Below are 14366 nucleotides of genomic sequence, written 5' to 3' on the forward strand. Positions count from 1 at the left end.
AATATTTGTCAGGATACATATGAATCCAACTTCCACGTAAATTATATAATGAAAACAATCAGCACGAAAATAGCGAACCGACTCTTAGCGTCAGTGGCCTGAAAAAAAAGCGAAAATAAGCGGGAGTTAAAAAAAAAAACAAAAAACAAAGGTACAACCATAAAACACATTTTATAGGGATTTTCAAAAGGCGCGGCTTGTGACACATTTTGCCTTTTAAGCGTGTCACGGCGACATTGCTTTAACCATTCTCTCTCTCTCTCTCTCTCTCTCTCTCTCTTGCAGAGTGCATTATCTACTTAGGTTAATGTGTCGCCAAACCCTTCCCTACGGTCCTTGTTTCTCTCTCGTACAAGATGCAAATATGAGAATACTTCCTTTCTCTTTCGTGCAAGGGACGAGATTTACAACTTTCATTCTCTCTCTCTCTCTCTCTCTCTCTCTCTCTCTCTCTCTCTCTCGTGTAGCAAGATGAAGTAGAGGAATACTTTCACCCCTATTCTGAACATGAGGCAAAAATAAGACCTCTCTCTCTCTCGCGTAGCAAGCTGAGGTAGAAGAATACTTTCGCCCCTATTTTACACATGAAGCAGGAATAAAACCTCTCTCTCTCTCTCTCTCTCTCTCTCTCTCTCTCTCTCTCTCTCTCTCTCTCTCTCTCTCTCTCTCTCTCTCTCTCACCTTGTTGCCTTGCAAGATGAAGTAGGAATACTTTCACCTATTTTGCACATGAAGAAAGAATAAATCTCTCTCTCTCTCTCTCTCTCTCTCTCTCTCTCTCTCTCTCTCTCTCTCTCTCTCGTATAAAATGCCAGCAAGAGAATTTTAGTTATGAAAAACGACGTTTTAATAATAACTCCCACTGAATTAATCTGTAGCTAATTAACTTTTTTCAGCTTCATTAACAGGGCAAAGTTAGGCTGGACATATAACATTTAGCGAAAACGGCAAAGAACGTTCCATCATTTGTTTTTAACTGACCACTCAAGATCATCGTTAATATCAACAGTCAGTAACCTTCGGTGCTGTAACGCCAGTTTCCCCTGTCGGTCAATCAGACACACTCCGGAAACTGCGTTGGCAAAGCCAGGTCATTCTACGAAATACGACCTTGACTTGCTTTCGCGTGCTTGAACGAAAACACAATTATCTGTTTTTTTATATATCTAGAATTACTCTGTTTGCTTGCACACTCATGTCTGTTATTCGGGGGCAATTATGCTTCTCGTTTCCCCCAATTATTCCTCCCATTTCCAAATTATCATTCCTATTTCTCAATTATTCGTCCCATTCCCACATTATCATTCTTATTTTCTACCAATTTCCGGCCGCGCTGTCTCACGGAAAGGCTTATTCTCAACTCTCACTCTCTCTCATTGAGTTGCTAATAATAAACATTTAGTCTCGTTTTTGAGCCTGAGTGTTATTCCACATCTTCGAAACAAAAAATGACACGAGTAGTTCGCGCGCACGTGCGTACGCACGCCTAGGAATAACAACAGTAATAATTCAAAGAAACCATTTTAGTTTTCTGAAAAAGTAAAATATTGAGATGGCTTTGTCTGTTCGTCCGCACTTTTTCTGTCCGCCCTCAGATCTTAAATACTACTGAGGCTAGAGGGCTGCCAATTGGTATGTTGATCATCCACCCTCCAATCATCAAACGTACCAAATTGCAGCCCTCTAGCCTCAGTAGTTTTTATTTGATTTAAGGTTAAAGTCAGCTATAATCGTGGGCCGCGGCTCATACAGCATTATACCGAGACCACCGAAAGATAGATCTATTTTCGGTGGCCTAGATTATGCCCTGTAGCGGCTGTACAGAAAACTCGATTGCGCCCAAGAGACTTCGGCGCATTTTCTACTTGTTTATTTTTCACTTAAGAGAAATTTATCTTGTAAAACTTCTTCTGTCTAAGGCTGATTTAACGCAGAATAAAGGGATAAGTGGTGTTAATTTGGTTGGTGGAAGATTGTACTTATCTCGAATTTTTTCCTTTCATCTTTATAAGTTTTGTTGAAATGGTTTCGGAGAATTTTGAAATCAAGTTGGCAAAAACCTTACCTGTTTCCCTTTTTTTTTATTTATTCATTTTACAGTTTTTTCAACCATAAGTCCAAACAATTTGAAGAGATTCTTTTACATTAAGATAAGCAGTTTACTCTTACGGCATTTACAAAACAAATTAAATAGATCCTTTTACACTAAGATAAGTTGAGCATTTTACTTTTACGGCATTTACAAAACAAATTAAATAGATCCTTTTACACTAAGATAAGTTGAGCATTTTACTTTTACGGCATTTACAAAACAAATTAAATAGATCCTTTTACACTAAGATAAGTCGAGCATTTTACTTTTAGAGCATTTACGAAAAAATTACACAGACCCTTTTACATTAGGATGAGTTGAGCATTTTACTTTTAGGTCATTTATAAAAGATCCTTTTACACTAAGATAAGTTGAGCAGTTTACTTTTGAGGCATTAAAAAAAAAATAAACATTGTATATTCTTTGGGAAAACATCTGATATTCTTAAAAACGAAGATTCACCCTTTTTCTCCTCCTTCCACAGATGAAAACTGCAGCCGAGAGCAAAGACCACCTTCCCGCTAGAGCCACGAGCCCCAAAAGGAGAACCGCTGATGGCGACCACCTCCTCCTCCTCCTCCTCCGCCCAACGGAGGAGGAAGCACCCCACACTCCTCCCCCCGGGAGCGATTTACTCGCAAGGGAAGTCGCCACAGATATGAAGGTGACTGGAGGTATTTCTCGAGGAGGGGAGGAGGAGGAGGAGGAAGAGGAAGACCTCGCGTCTGATTCTGCAACGGACGGCACCAGGAAGGCCGGCGATGGGATTTTACTCAGTGACGAATCGGCTCCTGACGGTCGTGAGAAAGACCTGTGTGACAACGAGGAAGCCGTTTGCGTAGATTACCGTTGTGAGTATTCCCCGCAGCAAAGGGAGCGAGAGCGCGTTAGTGGAATGACAAGTGCGGAGAGTGATGTGCATATCAGTGACGAATTCGGCGGGCGGGATTCGGCGGCAAGACTTGAGAATGAGTCGGGTGGCGAGATGATGATGATGATGAAGATGAGTGGCGGGAGAAGTGCAGCGGAAGTCGAGGGTTACGGAATCGAACGCGACGACCCGATACAAGGAAACACGACAAACAAACGAGAGGAGAAACGCGGACGTAAAAACGACGGGGGGAGGAGGAGGAGGAGGGGGAGGAGGACGAGGAGGAGGAGGAGGAGGAGAGAAGGCGACGAACAACCTCCCACAGCGGAGAGAAGCGACCAAATGAACGCCGTTTCGACGCCCACGGCGAATAAAACACAAAATTCGTGTGAGCGAAATGGTGGCGGAGAATTATTAACCCCTTCGGAGACGCCCTCGACGACCCCGAAGCAGAGGGCTCCTCGCGACAGAGGGAAGTCGTCGACGAAACATTATGGAAATGGCGGGAAGTGGGCGAGATGCGGCCGCGGGAGAATCTGGATGGCGGCTGGCATCAACAGCAGGCCGCTGATTCTCTCATCCATCTGGATCTTGCGGATGCTCTCGGACAAAATGCTGGTGATGACGGTGCTCGTGAGCGCGCTTACATCAGCGCTCTCCAGCACCGCCATCGTCAGGGCCGAGAGTACGAAAGGGAACGAGAAAGGTAGGTGGATTGTTACTCTCATTTCTTCGCCTTCTCTTTTTTTCTCTTTTTCGAAAGAGGTAGTTGGATAGTCACTCCTTTCTCGTCCTCGTTTTTTTTTTTTTTTTTTTAAGGCAGGAGGATAATTACTCCTTTCTTCTTCCCTTTTATTTTTGTTCGAAAAAGGTAGGGGGACAATCACTCCTTTTTTCTTCCTTCTATTTTCTTTTTTTCTTTTATTTCGAAAAAGGTAAGCGGATTATCACTCCTTTCTTCTTCTTTTTTTCGAAAAAGGTGGGTGGATAATCACTCCTTTCTTCTTTTTTTTTTCGAAAAAGGTGGGTGGATAATCACTCCTTTCTTCTAAGTTTCTTTCTTTTATTTTGAAAAAGGTAGGTGGATAGTCACTCTCCTTTCTTCTCCTTTTCTTTTTTTTTTTTGAAAAAGGTAGACGGATAGTCACTCTCCTTTCTTCTCCTTCTATTTTCTTTTTTATTTCTTTTTTGTGTCTCTTTCTTCTGTGGCATATCAAATTGAGTTGCATTCTTCCAGGCGTTTCGCGCGCCAGATCCCCAGGAAGATAAGTCGATATGATGTTTATGGCAAAAGTTTTATTGGGTTGTCAAACCGTTACTTTTTTCCCTCTCTCCTTTACAGCTGTGACTAACTGTGAGTTTTTTCTTTGTTTCCGTTCTCTCTCTCTCTCTCTCTCTCTCTCTCTCTCTCTCTCTCTCTCTCAGTGGTCTGGTAAACCTAAGGTATACTCAACTTTTTAACTCACTCTCTCTTGATTTGAACTCTTGCGACGAAAATTCCTAGTTAATCTGTGATACACATATATATATATATATATATATATATATATATATATATATATATATATATATATATATGTATATATATGTATGTATTTATGTATGTATATATATACACACATATATATATATATATATATGTATATATGCACACACATCGTACATATATTATATATATATGTATGTGTATATATATATACCTTAACCACTAAGAAATGAAGTACAGACGTTATTCAAACATGCACATTCATCACAGCTCAACGAATATGATTATCACCTTCACACTCGCATGCATAAGTGTATGCAAGAGCATCTCACAATCCTAGTCATTTTAATTAAGAAATGAATAAAAACAGAAATTCCAAGAGCGTTAAAAAAAAAAAACTTGACATTACCACCACTATTCAGAGAGTAAGAGGCCTCTAATGACGAGCTTGGCATGACATTTTATTATCATCCCAACCCGGGGAGTCATGCCCCCCATAAAAGAGATTTATCAGACATCCTTTCACAGTTCACCGTGACTCCAATATTATCCCAGGGAGAGAGAGAACGCCTGTCCCTTCATTAAGTCTAGTGGTTAGTTTCGTGGCATGCCACTCAGATGTAGCGGGTTCGCGTCTCCCCCAGGGCGATGAAAAATTCACTGGCTGGCTCGGTATCATGATCAGTTACTGCTGCAGTGTTAGGGGGGTCTGCTGCGGTGGGAGGTTGAAACCAACTTTCTTTGGAAGCTTGAAGAATTTCAAGTCAATGGCTCCTGTCGTGTGCTTGTTTCGTGTGAATAGGTTTCAGCTACTGAAATAATAATGATAATAATTTTTTTCTATGATACTGGAATTTCTGTGCTTAAAGTTCTTCTAGAGATAGGTCAATAGATGGAGAGAGAGATGGGCAAATGAGAGAGAGAGAGAGAGAGAGAGAGAGAGAGAGAGAGAGAGAGAGAGAGAGAGAGAGAGAGAGAGAGAGAGAGACTTGGAGGACACCCTGTATTTTAATATCTTACTCTCGACCCGGGACCCATTTTTCCGCGAGGCGAAATGACAAAAAGAAAAAAAAAACGTTCTGTTTAATTTCCTCCCACTGAATTTGTGAATAACTTTCATGGGATTAAAAACCGACGAGGAAATATACGCAACCTCCTCAAGAACCCGGAGGAAGAGTGACAGGATGAGGAACAGGAGGAAGAAGGAGAAAAATGAGGAAGACGAAGAAGGACTGAGGATTTTTGATTTTTCAGCCCAACGTACCCCGTCTCTTAATAGCCTTGTGTGTTCTGTTTTGTCTCTAAAATCACCATAAAAAAACCGTGGTTTTCAATCTAGGGTTTCCCCCGGAGGGTTTTAAGTGGCTGGGGAAAATGTTTGTTTGAGTCTGCTGACAGACTTAGTCACCACTGCTCTGGCCAACAAACAAATTCTGGATTTTACGGAACGCGACCTTTCGGTCCGGCTTCGCCCGTTCCAGAATCTAGCGGGTCCCTCGGTTTGAGCTGAGGACGAGAGAGAGAGAGAGAGAGAGAGAGAAAGCGAGCGCTTACAAATTTAACGATTCATTGCATAATAAGGTCATAGTGACTTAAACCCACTGGTTAGGTTAACTACAGACAATAACACTCTTGCAGTGAATTATTATTACTCTGTAACCGTCCTACATTTGATATCAGTTTAAGGCCGCCACTAATGTTCAGCTATACCTGCGCAGTTATGCCTGCTCAGTCCGCCTGTGCAGGCAAAACTGAACCCACTATTGTTCAGTTACACTTGCGCAATTGTGCCTGTGCAAGCAAAACTGAACCCACTAATGTTCAGTTGTCCCTGAGCATTTGTGCCCGTGCAAGCAAAACTGAACCCAATGATGTTCAGTTATCCCTGCCCAGTTATGCCTGTGCAGGCAAAACTGAACGTTAGCGGGTTCAGTTTTGCACTATTGAAGTCTTGCTAAAAAAAAAAATAACTGGCTGGAATACATTGCAGAACTATACTAATCAAAAAAGTGTGTTCATAAAATAAAGATAGATAGAGAGAATACAGAATATATATATATATATATATATATATATATATATATATATATATATATATATATATATATATATACATATATATCCCGTTAAATCAATACCGCTTTCATCATCATCTATAATACTATTACCATCATCAGTTACATTTTGATTTCCTTTTACAACAAGAGGTTTTAATTGTTTTTAACGTTATCAATATCACTGTTGTTCCCATTGATATTATAATTTCCTTAATTACTGATCACCATATATCACCATCTATAATATTCTCATCACCATCATCGTCGATACTGCAATAATTTTCTTGATCAAAATTGCTGTATTCAGTGGTTGAATTAATATCATCATCATCACTCATAACTTGCATTTTCATCTTTTATACTAACATCGCCTTAGTTAACACTATCATTATCATTATGTTCGATAATAATGAAAGAATCTTGGTAATATGATCGTCATTATTTCTGCTATTATTTCTAATGACATGACACTCCTCATTAATGCTCTTTTATCGTCAGCTGGTGTGGTTTCATTATTAGCCTGATGATCATTATATCATCAGTCATTATGGCCAGTGTTACCCTCATTATCATTATCAATCGCGTGTCTTAATGGTCTGATGAATGGACCATCATAATCATTCATATAATTTTCACCATCATTAATGCTGTTCACGAAGAGTATCATAATCTTAAGTTACTGAAAGGTTTTAAGACGGTAAGTCCCAACCCCAGGGAAGTAACGTACTATTGCCTACCTACTTAAAGGCGAGTAGTAAGAGAGGTTGGTCAGGGGCTGGACGACGGCAAATCGAAACGTGGAATTCACTACTAGTGTTCGCCTGTTGTCTGCTAAATCCATCAATAGCCATCCCATTCCTTATTCTCTTGAATGTTACGAGTTTCTCAGAAGCAGTTACTTCTGGGATGAGGTTGCTAGGCCCATACCATGGCCTCCAGTTTCCTATCTGTGCCATGGCTAGATACAGTCGCTATTCGATTTAATTCTGGTGAAAGTCTTGTTTTTGTTTTGTGAAAAGAAAACTATTGTGGTGGTTTTGTCTTTCCATCCACACTTTTTTGTGTCTGCCTTCAGATCTTAAAAACTTCTGAGGCTAGAGGGCTGCAAATTGGTATGTTGATCATACACCCTCCAATCATCAAACATAGCAAATTACAGCCCTCTAGCTAAATTTATTTATTAAATTTGGCCATAATCTTGCTTCTGTCAATGCAACAACACACGCCACCACGGCCAGCTGAGAGTTTCATGGGCCGCGGCTCATACAGCCTTATACCGAGACCAACTAAAGGTAGATCTATTTACGGTGGCTTTGATTTGTGCGCTGTACAGAAAACTCGATTGCGCCGAAGAAACTTCGGTGCATTTTTTACTTTTTTTTTTTTTTATCTCATTTTAGGGCTTCAGCGTCTCCGTAAAGAGGCTGAATACCGTCGCTTAGTTGTTTCGAGATAAAACCTGTCTTGGTCGCTGCGTCTTTTGCTCTCCGTGGACAGATATTAAGTATTCTGATGGAAGAATATATATTGCCGTTAATTATTTTACTATGTTACTGTCTCTCATCCCCTCTCTCTCTCTCTCTCTATAGTATATATATATATATATATATATATATATATATATATATATATGTGTGTGTGTGTGTGTGTGTGTGTGTATTTATAAATATATATATACACATATTTATCATAAGTTTCATATAGTATACAGATAACACATACATACATACATATACTGTGTATATATATATATATACATTATAAGAATGTGTATATAAACTAAGAGCGAGAGAGAGAGAGAAAGGTAGGGAAGCAATAGAACAACAACAACAACAAAAAATTCCCATCGAAAGCAAAGTCTAACAACAGCTCACAGCTAATTAAGGAGGAATTACCCTTCCTGAATAGGAAATGCGGTAGCCGGAACTAACTCCGTGTTCTTCGAGGCTAACAAAAACTGTAATAAAAAAAACGAAAAAAAAAACTGTCTTATAATGAAGGAAGCGTAATTACCAATTCACGGATAATTTCACTAAACAAGTAAATATATATGTGTGATGGTAGTTATGGGCCAAAGATGATAATTACCACAGATAATTCTACAGGACAAGAAAAATAAAATATCTTAAAGCTTGCTATGAGGAGTCCCTAACCTTTCTTCAGATGATTATCCAGCATTAGCAGACAGGTTCGTCCCGACTTACTGTTGCTGACATGTTTTCAACCTGTTTTTGACATGTATGTGATAAGTTGCGGACCTGTATTCAACCTGTTTGCGATATGTATGTGATAAGTTGCTGACTTATATTCAATCTGTTTGTGACATGTGATAAGTTGCTGACTTGTACTCAACCTGTTTGTGACATGTATGTGATAAGTTGCAGACCTGTATTCAACCTGTTTGTGATATGTATGTGATAAGTTGCTGACTTATATTCAATCTGTTTGTGACATGTAAGTTGCTGACTTGTACTCAACCTGTTTGGTGACATGTATGTGATAAGTTGCTGACTTGTATTCAAACCTGTTTTATGATATATATGTGATAAGTTGCTGACTTATATTCAATCTGTTTGTGACATGTGATAAGTTGCTGACTTGTACTCAACCTGTTTGTGACATGTATGTGATAAGTTGCTGACTTGTATTCAACCTGTTTGCGATATGTATGTGATAAGTTGCTGACTTATATTCAAACTGTTTGTGACATGTGATAAGATGCTGACTAGTATTCAACTTGTTTGTGACATGTATGTGATAAGTTGCTGACTTGTATTTAACCTGTTTGCAATATGTATGTGGTAAGTTGCTGACTTATATTCAGCCTGTTTGTGACATGTATGTGATAAGTTGCTGACTTGTATCCAACCTGTTTGTGACATGTATGTGACAAGTTGCTGACTTGTATTCAACCTACTTGCGATATGTATGTGATAAATTGGTGACTTGTCTTCACCTTGTTTGTGATATGTATGTAATAACCTGTTTGTGACATGCATGTCATAAGTTGTTGACTTGTATTCAACCTGCCTGTGACATGATGTGATAAGTTGCTGACTTGCATTCAACCTGTTTGTGACAAGTATGTGGTAAGTTGCTGACCTGTGTTTACGAGATGTTTTACTGTAGGTGGATTCTCCTTAATTGAGCCTAACCCTGAACAGTGACGCGTGGACGTTAAGAGAATAACTTACAGAAGGTACAATTTTCCTTGTCCGTTCCTATAAAAGTGTCACTGTTAGGGTAGGGAGATTCCAGAGGTCCACACCAAGCCATTTTAAACCACCCAACATTTTCATGAAGAAAACGGCTAATGTTCTGAAAGCAAGATTATAAGCACTGTAATCTCCCCTGACGAATGAGCAGTTTTTGTTTATTTAATCTAATTTTTCTATTCCGGTTTCGTTTTGAGCAAAACATTATTTGATTTTTCCCCATCTCTATGTCCATCGATTATCGGCCAAGAGAAAACGTTCATTTTCTGTTTATTCACTAAAATGAAATGTAAATTCTGTTTCCTAATTCGTTTAAATGAAAGGTAAATTCTGTTTCCTATTTCACTAAAATGAAATGTAAATCCTGTTTCCTAATTCACTTAAACGAAATGTAAATTCTGTTTCCTAATTCACTAAAATGAAATGTAAATTCTGTTTCCTAATTCACTTAAACGAAATGTAAATTCTGTTTCCTAATTCACTTAAACGAAATGTAAATTCTGTTTCCTAATTCACTAAAATGAAATGTAAATTCTGTTTCCTAATTCACTTAAACGAAATGTAAATTCTGTTTCCTAATTCACTTAAACGAAATGTAAATTCTGTTTCCTAATTCACTTAAACGAAATGTAAATTCTGTTTCCTAATTCACTAAAATGAAATGTGTTCTGTTTAGTTCACTAAAAAAAAAAAAAAAAAAAAAAATGAAATGTAAATTCTGTTTCCTAATTCACTTAAATGAAATGTAAATTCTGTTTCCTAATTCACTAAAATGAAATGTAAATTCTGTTTGCTAATTCACTAAAATGAAAGGTAAATTCTGTTTCCTAATCCACTAAAATGAAAGGTCAATTCAGTTTCCTAATTCACTAAAACGAAAGGTAGGTCAATTCTGTTTCTTAATTCACTTAAATGAAAGGTAAATTCTGTTTCCTAATTCACTAAAATGAAAGGTCAATTCTGTTTCTTAATTCACTTAAATGAAAGGTAAATTCTGTTTCATAATTCGCTAAAACGAAAGGTCAATTCTGTTTCCTAATTCGTTTAAATGAAATATGTAAATTCTATTTCTAATTGTGTATACATATATATATATATATATATATAAATGTATATAGTATATATATATATATATATATATATATATATATATATATATATATATATATATATACTGGGTATATATATATATATTTATATATATATATATATATATATATATATATATATATATATATATATATATATATATATATATATATATATATATATATACTGTAATATATACAGCTGGAATTAAGTTGTATGACGTACTTCAGACAAGTAAAAAAAACTAATTGAAAAAAATTAAAATAACAACTACCCATTAAATTGCACAGTTCCCGTAAAGCACAAAGGCAATGCAAGATGAGAAAAAAAAAATGAGCGAGATATTTTCAAAACAGTTAATGATCTAACTTCCATAATAAAAACTTATAAGCCTAATACACCATAATCTAGGGTCTAAAGAGACGTTTCATTAAAAGTTGGGCTGTTCGTCTCCCTACTTATATGAAAAATGGACCATTTTTCAACATTATTTTTTCTTTACTCACGCAACTGATATGGCGCCCACTGATAAGTACAGGAAGTTCTTATTATAAGTTATTTTGAACTGTGATGTTATTACTCACTTTTAATGAGCTTTCGAATACTTCTTTCTTATATGATCACTCCGACCGATTATTATAGGAATCTGTCCAGTGTTGTGAGTGGAATTTAAAATTGATCTCTTATCAATTGCAACACCAGGTAGCTCCATATCAATCAATCTATCATTAACGGGCAAATATAGCCAAATGTATGAATATCAGCAATATCAAATGTAACTCTCTCTCTCTCTCTCTCTTTCCGCTTGAGCGAATGGACTCTCCAAATAATGAAGTTCAACTTTCCTTCAAATAACAGACTCTCTCTCTCTCTTTCTCTCTCTCTCTCTCTCATTGAGATTACCGATTATCAAAATGTGTAAACTGCTGCACTATTTATTTTGTGTATCAAAGCTCTGTTGACCTGCCCTTGGAAATCTGACTGGGATGATTATCAAAACAGGGGGAACCTATTTTCTCTCAAGTGAGTACAACGTGTCAGACTGCCATTAGCCTTTTGAGTACACTAATCACCATAACATGAAAACTATGCTGGATGTCTTCTGTAAAAGAACATATCCCTCTCTGTCTGTCTGTGTTTCAGCAAACACATCCGTGTTATCAAAACGCTGAAATTACACTTTCTCTTCCTCTCCCTTTGTCTGTACCCGTTAAGTTGACTGGTTATCAAAATATGGAAATTAAACTGTAGGTGAGCATCTCTCTCTCTCTCTCTCTCTCTCTCTCTCTCTCTCTCTCTCCCCTCCTGTTAAATCGGTCTATTAACCTGATGTGTGCACAGTCTCAAGTAGAACCACCTCCAACTTGATTTCTTTCGGCATAAAATCAGGTTTATGGGATTTCCAGCAGCGTCGTTAAGTTCCCTCTGGTTCACAGGGCACCAAACGAGAAAAAGGAGCGAAAACTAATTCGATTTTGGCTCTAGCCGTGACAGGGGATCATTCCGAGGTCTTAATGAGCCATTTTAGCTGGATAATGCTGGCGTGCCCTAGGGCAGGTTCAGGTGTCAAGTTGTTTTGAAAGGTCGTAAATCTGCTCTTGAGTTTTTCAGTGACTTGGGATCTTTTTCATTGACAAACAGCAATAAAAACGACAGAGAGCAACTCAATGAACATAACACCACCATCCCCACCACTACTACCATTTGATAAGTTTACTATTCAACATTTGCAAACATTCACATGAAACAGACCCTATCAATAACTTGTGTGCGGAGCTTCCACAGGGTAGAAAAATAATAAAGGAATCAGAGTATTCAACATTTGCAAACACTTACATGAAACAGACCCTATCAATAACTTGTGTGCGGAGCTTTCACAGGGTAGAAAAATAATAAAGGATTCAGAGTATTCAACATTTGCAAACACTCACATGAAACAGACCCTATCAATAACTTGTAAAAGGAGCTTCCACAGGGGTAGAAAAATAAAGGTATCAGAGAAAAAACAGGCGCCACAAAGAAACGAATAGAGGAATGAGCTAAATAACAATATAAGACAGAGAAACAAAGGCTATGGCGCATGACAATGCGGAGTCAAACTGGACCGCCTTTGACACATACAAGATTCGGCGGCGCCAGTGCGCTCCCAGGAAGACCACTCTATGCCTTGACAGTTGCGTAGGCTGTGCAATCCCCCAGAGCGAGTAGCACGCACTACTTCGCAGAATGTTATAGCGAACATTTTCGGCTTAAACAGTCTGTTGCAAAAAGACCTGACGCGCGGATTATTGCTGACATATGTCAGGAAAAAGGCTTAACTGTTAATTCTTTCACTTATTTACTTTTCCGTCATTTTTTCTGCTGTTGTTTTGACCAATTAAGAAACTTGGTTACCCACGCATCGATGCCGCATAAAAAATAACGGTAATTTGGGTAAAAAAACAAATACAATAGATATTCATTGGCCTCTCTCATTGATGCCACCTGCATCATTATCATATTTTTAGATTCGGGTAATTAATAACAATTAGCGCCATCTGGCGTGTTTGCATTCTAAGTCGTTCAAAACAACACTCAGTAAATACAACAGGACTGACAACAATCACATCTATTATGCGTGATACTGAAATAAGACCTTTCATGAATTAGAAGAGCCCGAGGGATGCGACTTTTAACCCAGAGGGCGCTGTGCAAATCAGAACCTCAAAAATCCGCCGCGTGTTTAAATCGTTTATGCATATTCTTATCTAATTATTTATTAATTTGTTTTTTTTTCTTTTCCAATAACCGATCTCTTCTTTCTGTGCTTTTTATTATCTTCTGTAACTTCTTTCAAATGAACACCGTCTGCTGCTGTGGTAGGTTGAAACCAACATTCTTTGGAAGCTCAACGAATTTCAAGTCAGTGGTCCCTTTGTTGTGCTTGTTCCATGTGAATAGGTTTCATCTACTGTATTAATATATAATAATAATAATAATAATAATAATAATAATAATAATAATAATAATAATAATAATGACTAGTTCAGCAATGAAAAATGTAAAAGCTTCTCGTAGGACTGAGCCGGGATCGATGACCCTCGGTGTTGTGACGCCAGTAACTCGTGCTAACAATGAAAATGAAAAGAAAACAGGGGATAAGGAAACGCAGCAGAAGGAAAGAAGGACTGGAGAGTGAAAAGCTGTGGAATAAAAGAACGCTAACATACATAGTGGTTCCTCTTAACAAATGCGTTCTACGCGCGCCAATTCCCGGTATTAAACGCGTATCAAAAGGGAAAGGGCGGATGCCGCTGAAGCGAATGAACCTAGAAGCATGTTTAGGAGTACACAGTTTGCTGTCTGGCGAGCCACGGTTGCCTTAAGTGCCGTTATATAGGGACTGGATTGCTTGTGTGTGCCGCACAGGACGAACCCTATTCATATGGAACAAGCGAACCAAAGTGGCCATTGACTTGAAATTCTTTAAGCTTCCAAAGAATATGGTGTTCATTATGAAGAAGTGAGAGGAGGCAAAGGGAAATACAGAAAGAAGAGAGCTTACTTATCAAAAAAG

General features: G+C 38.0%; 2 protein-coding genes across 2 annotated transcripts in view; one reads left to right on the forward strand and one right to left on the reverse strand.

The window, feature by feature from the left end:
• The window catches only part of LOC136836384 (protein FAM185A), a 279836-nt gene that overhangs the window by 93610 nt on the left and 171860 nt on the right, over positions 1-14366 (reverse strand). The window lies entirely within an intron of this gene.
• Positions 1-14366, forward strand: part of LOC136836256 (uncharacterized) — a 277378-nt gene that overhangs the window by 19217 nt on the left and 243795 nt on the right. Inside the window, 1 exon segment of the mRNA XM_067100263.1 lies at positions 2577-3669. Within this exon segment, the coding sequence (XP_066956364.1) occupies positions 2577-3669 (1093 nt within the window).

This window comes from Macrobrachium rosenbergii, chromosome 56, assembly GCF_040412425.1.
Source record: "Macrobrachium rosenbergii isolate ZJJX-2024 chromosome 56, ASM4041242v1, whole genome shotgun sequence".
In the NCBI taxonomy this organism is placed as follows: Eukaryota; Metazoa; Arthropoda; class Malacostraca; order Decapoda; family Palaemonidae; genus Macrobrachium; species Macrobrachium rosenbergii.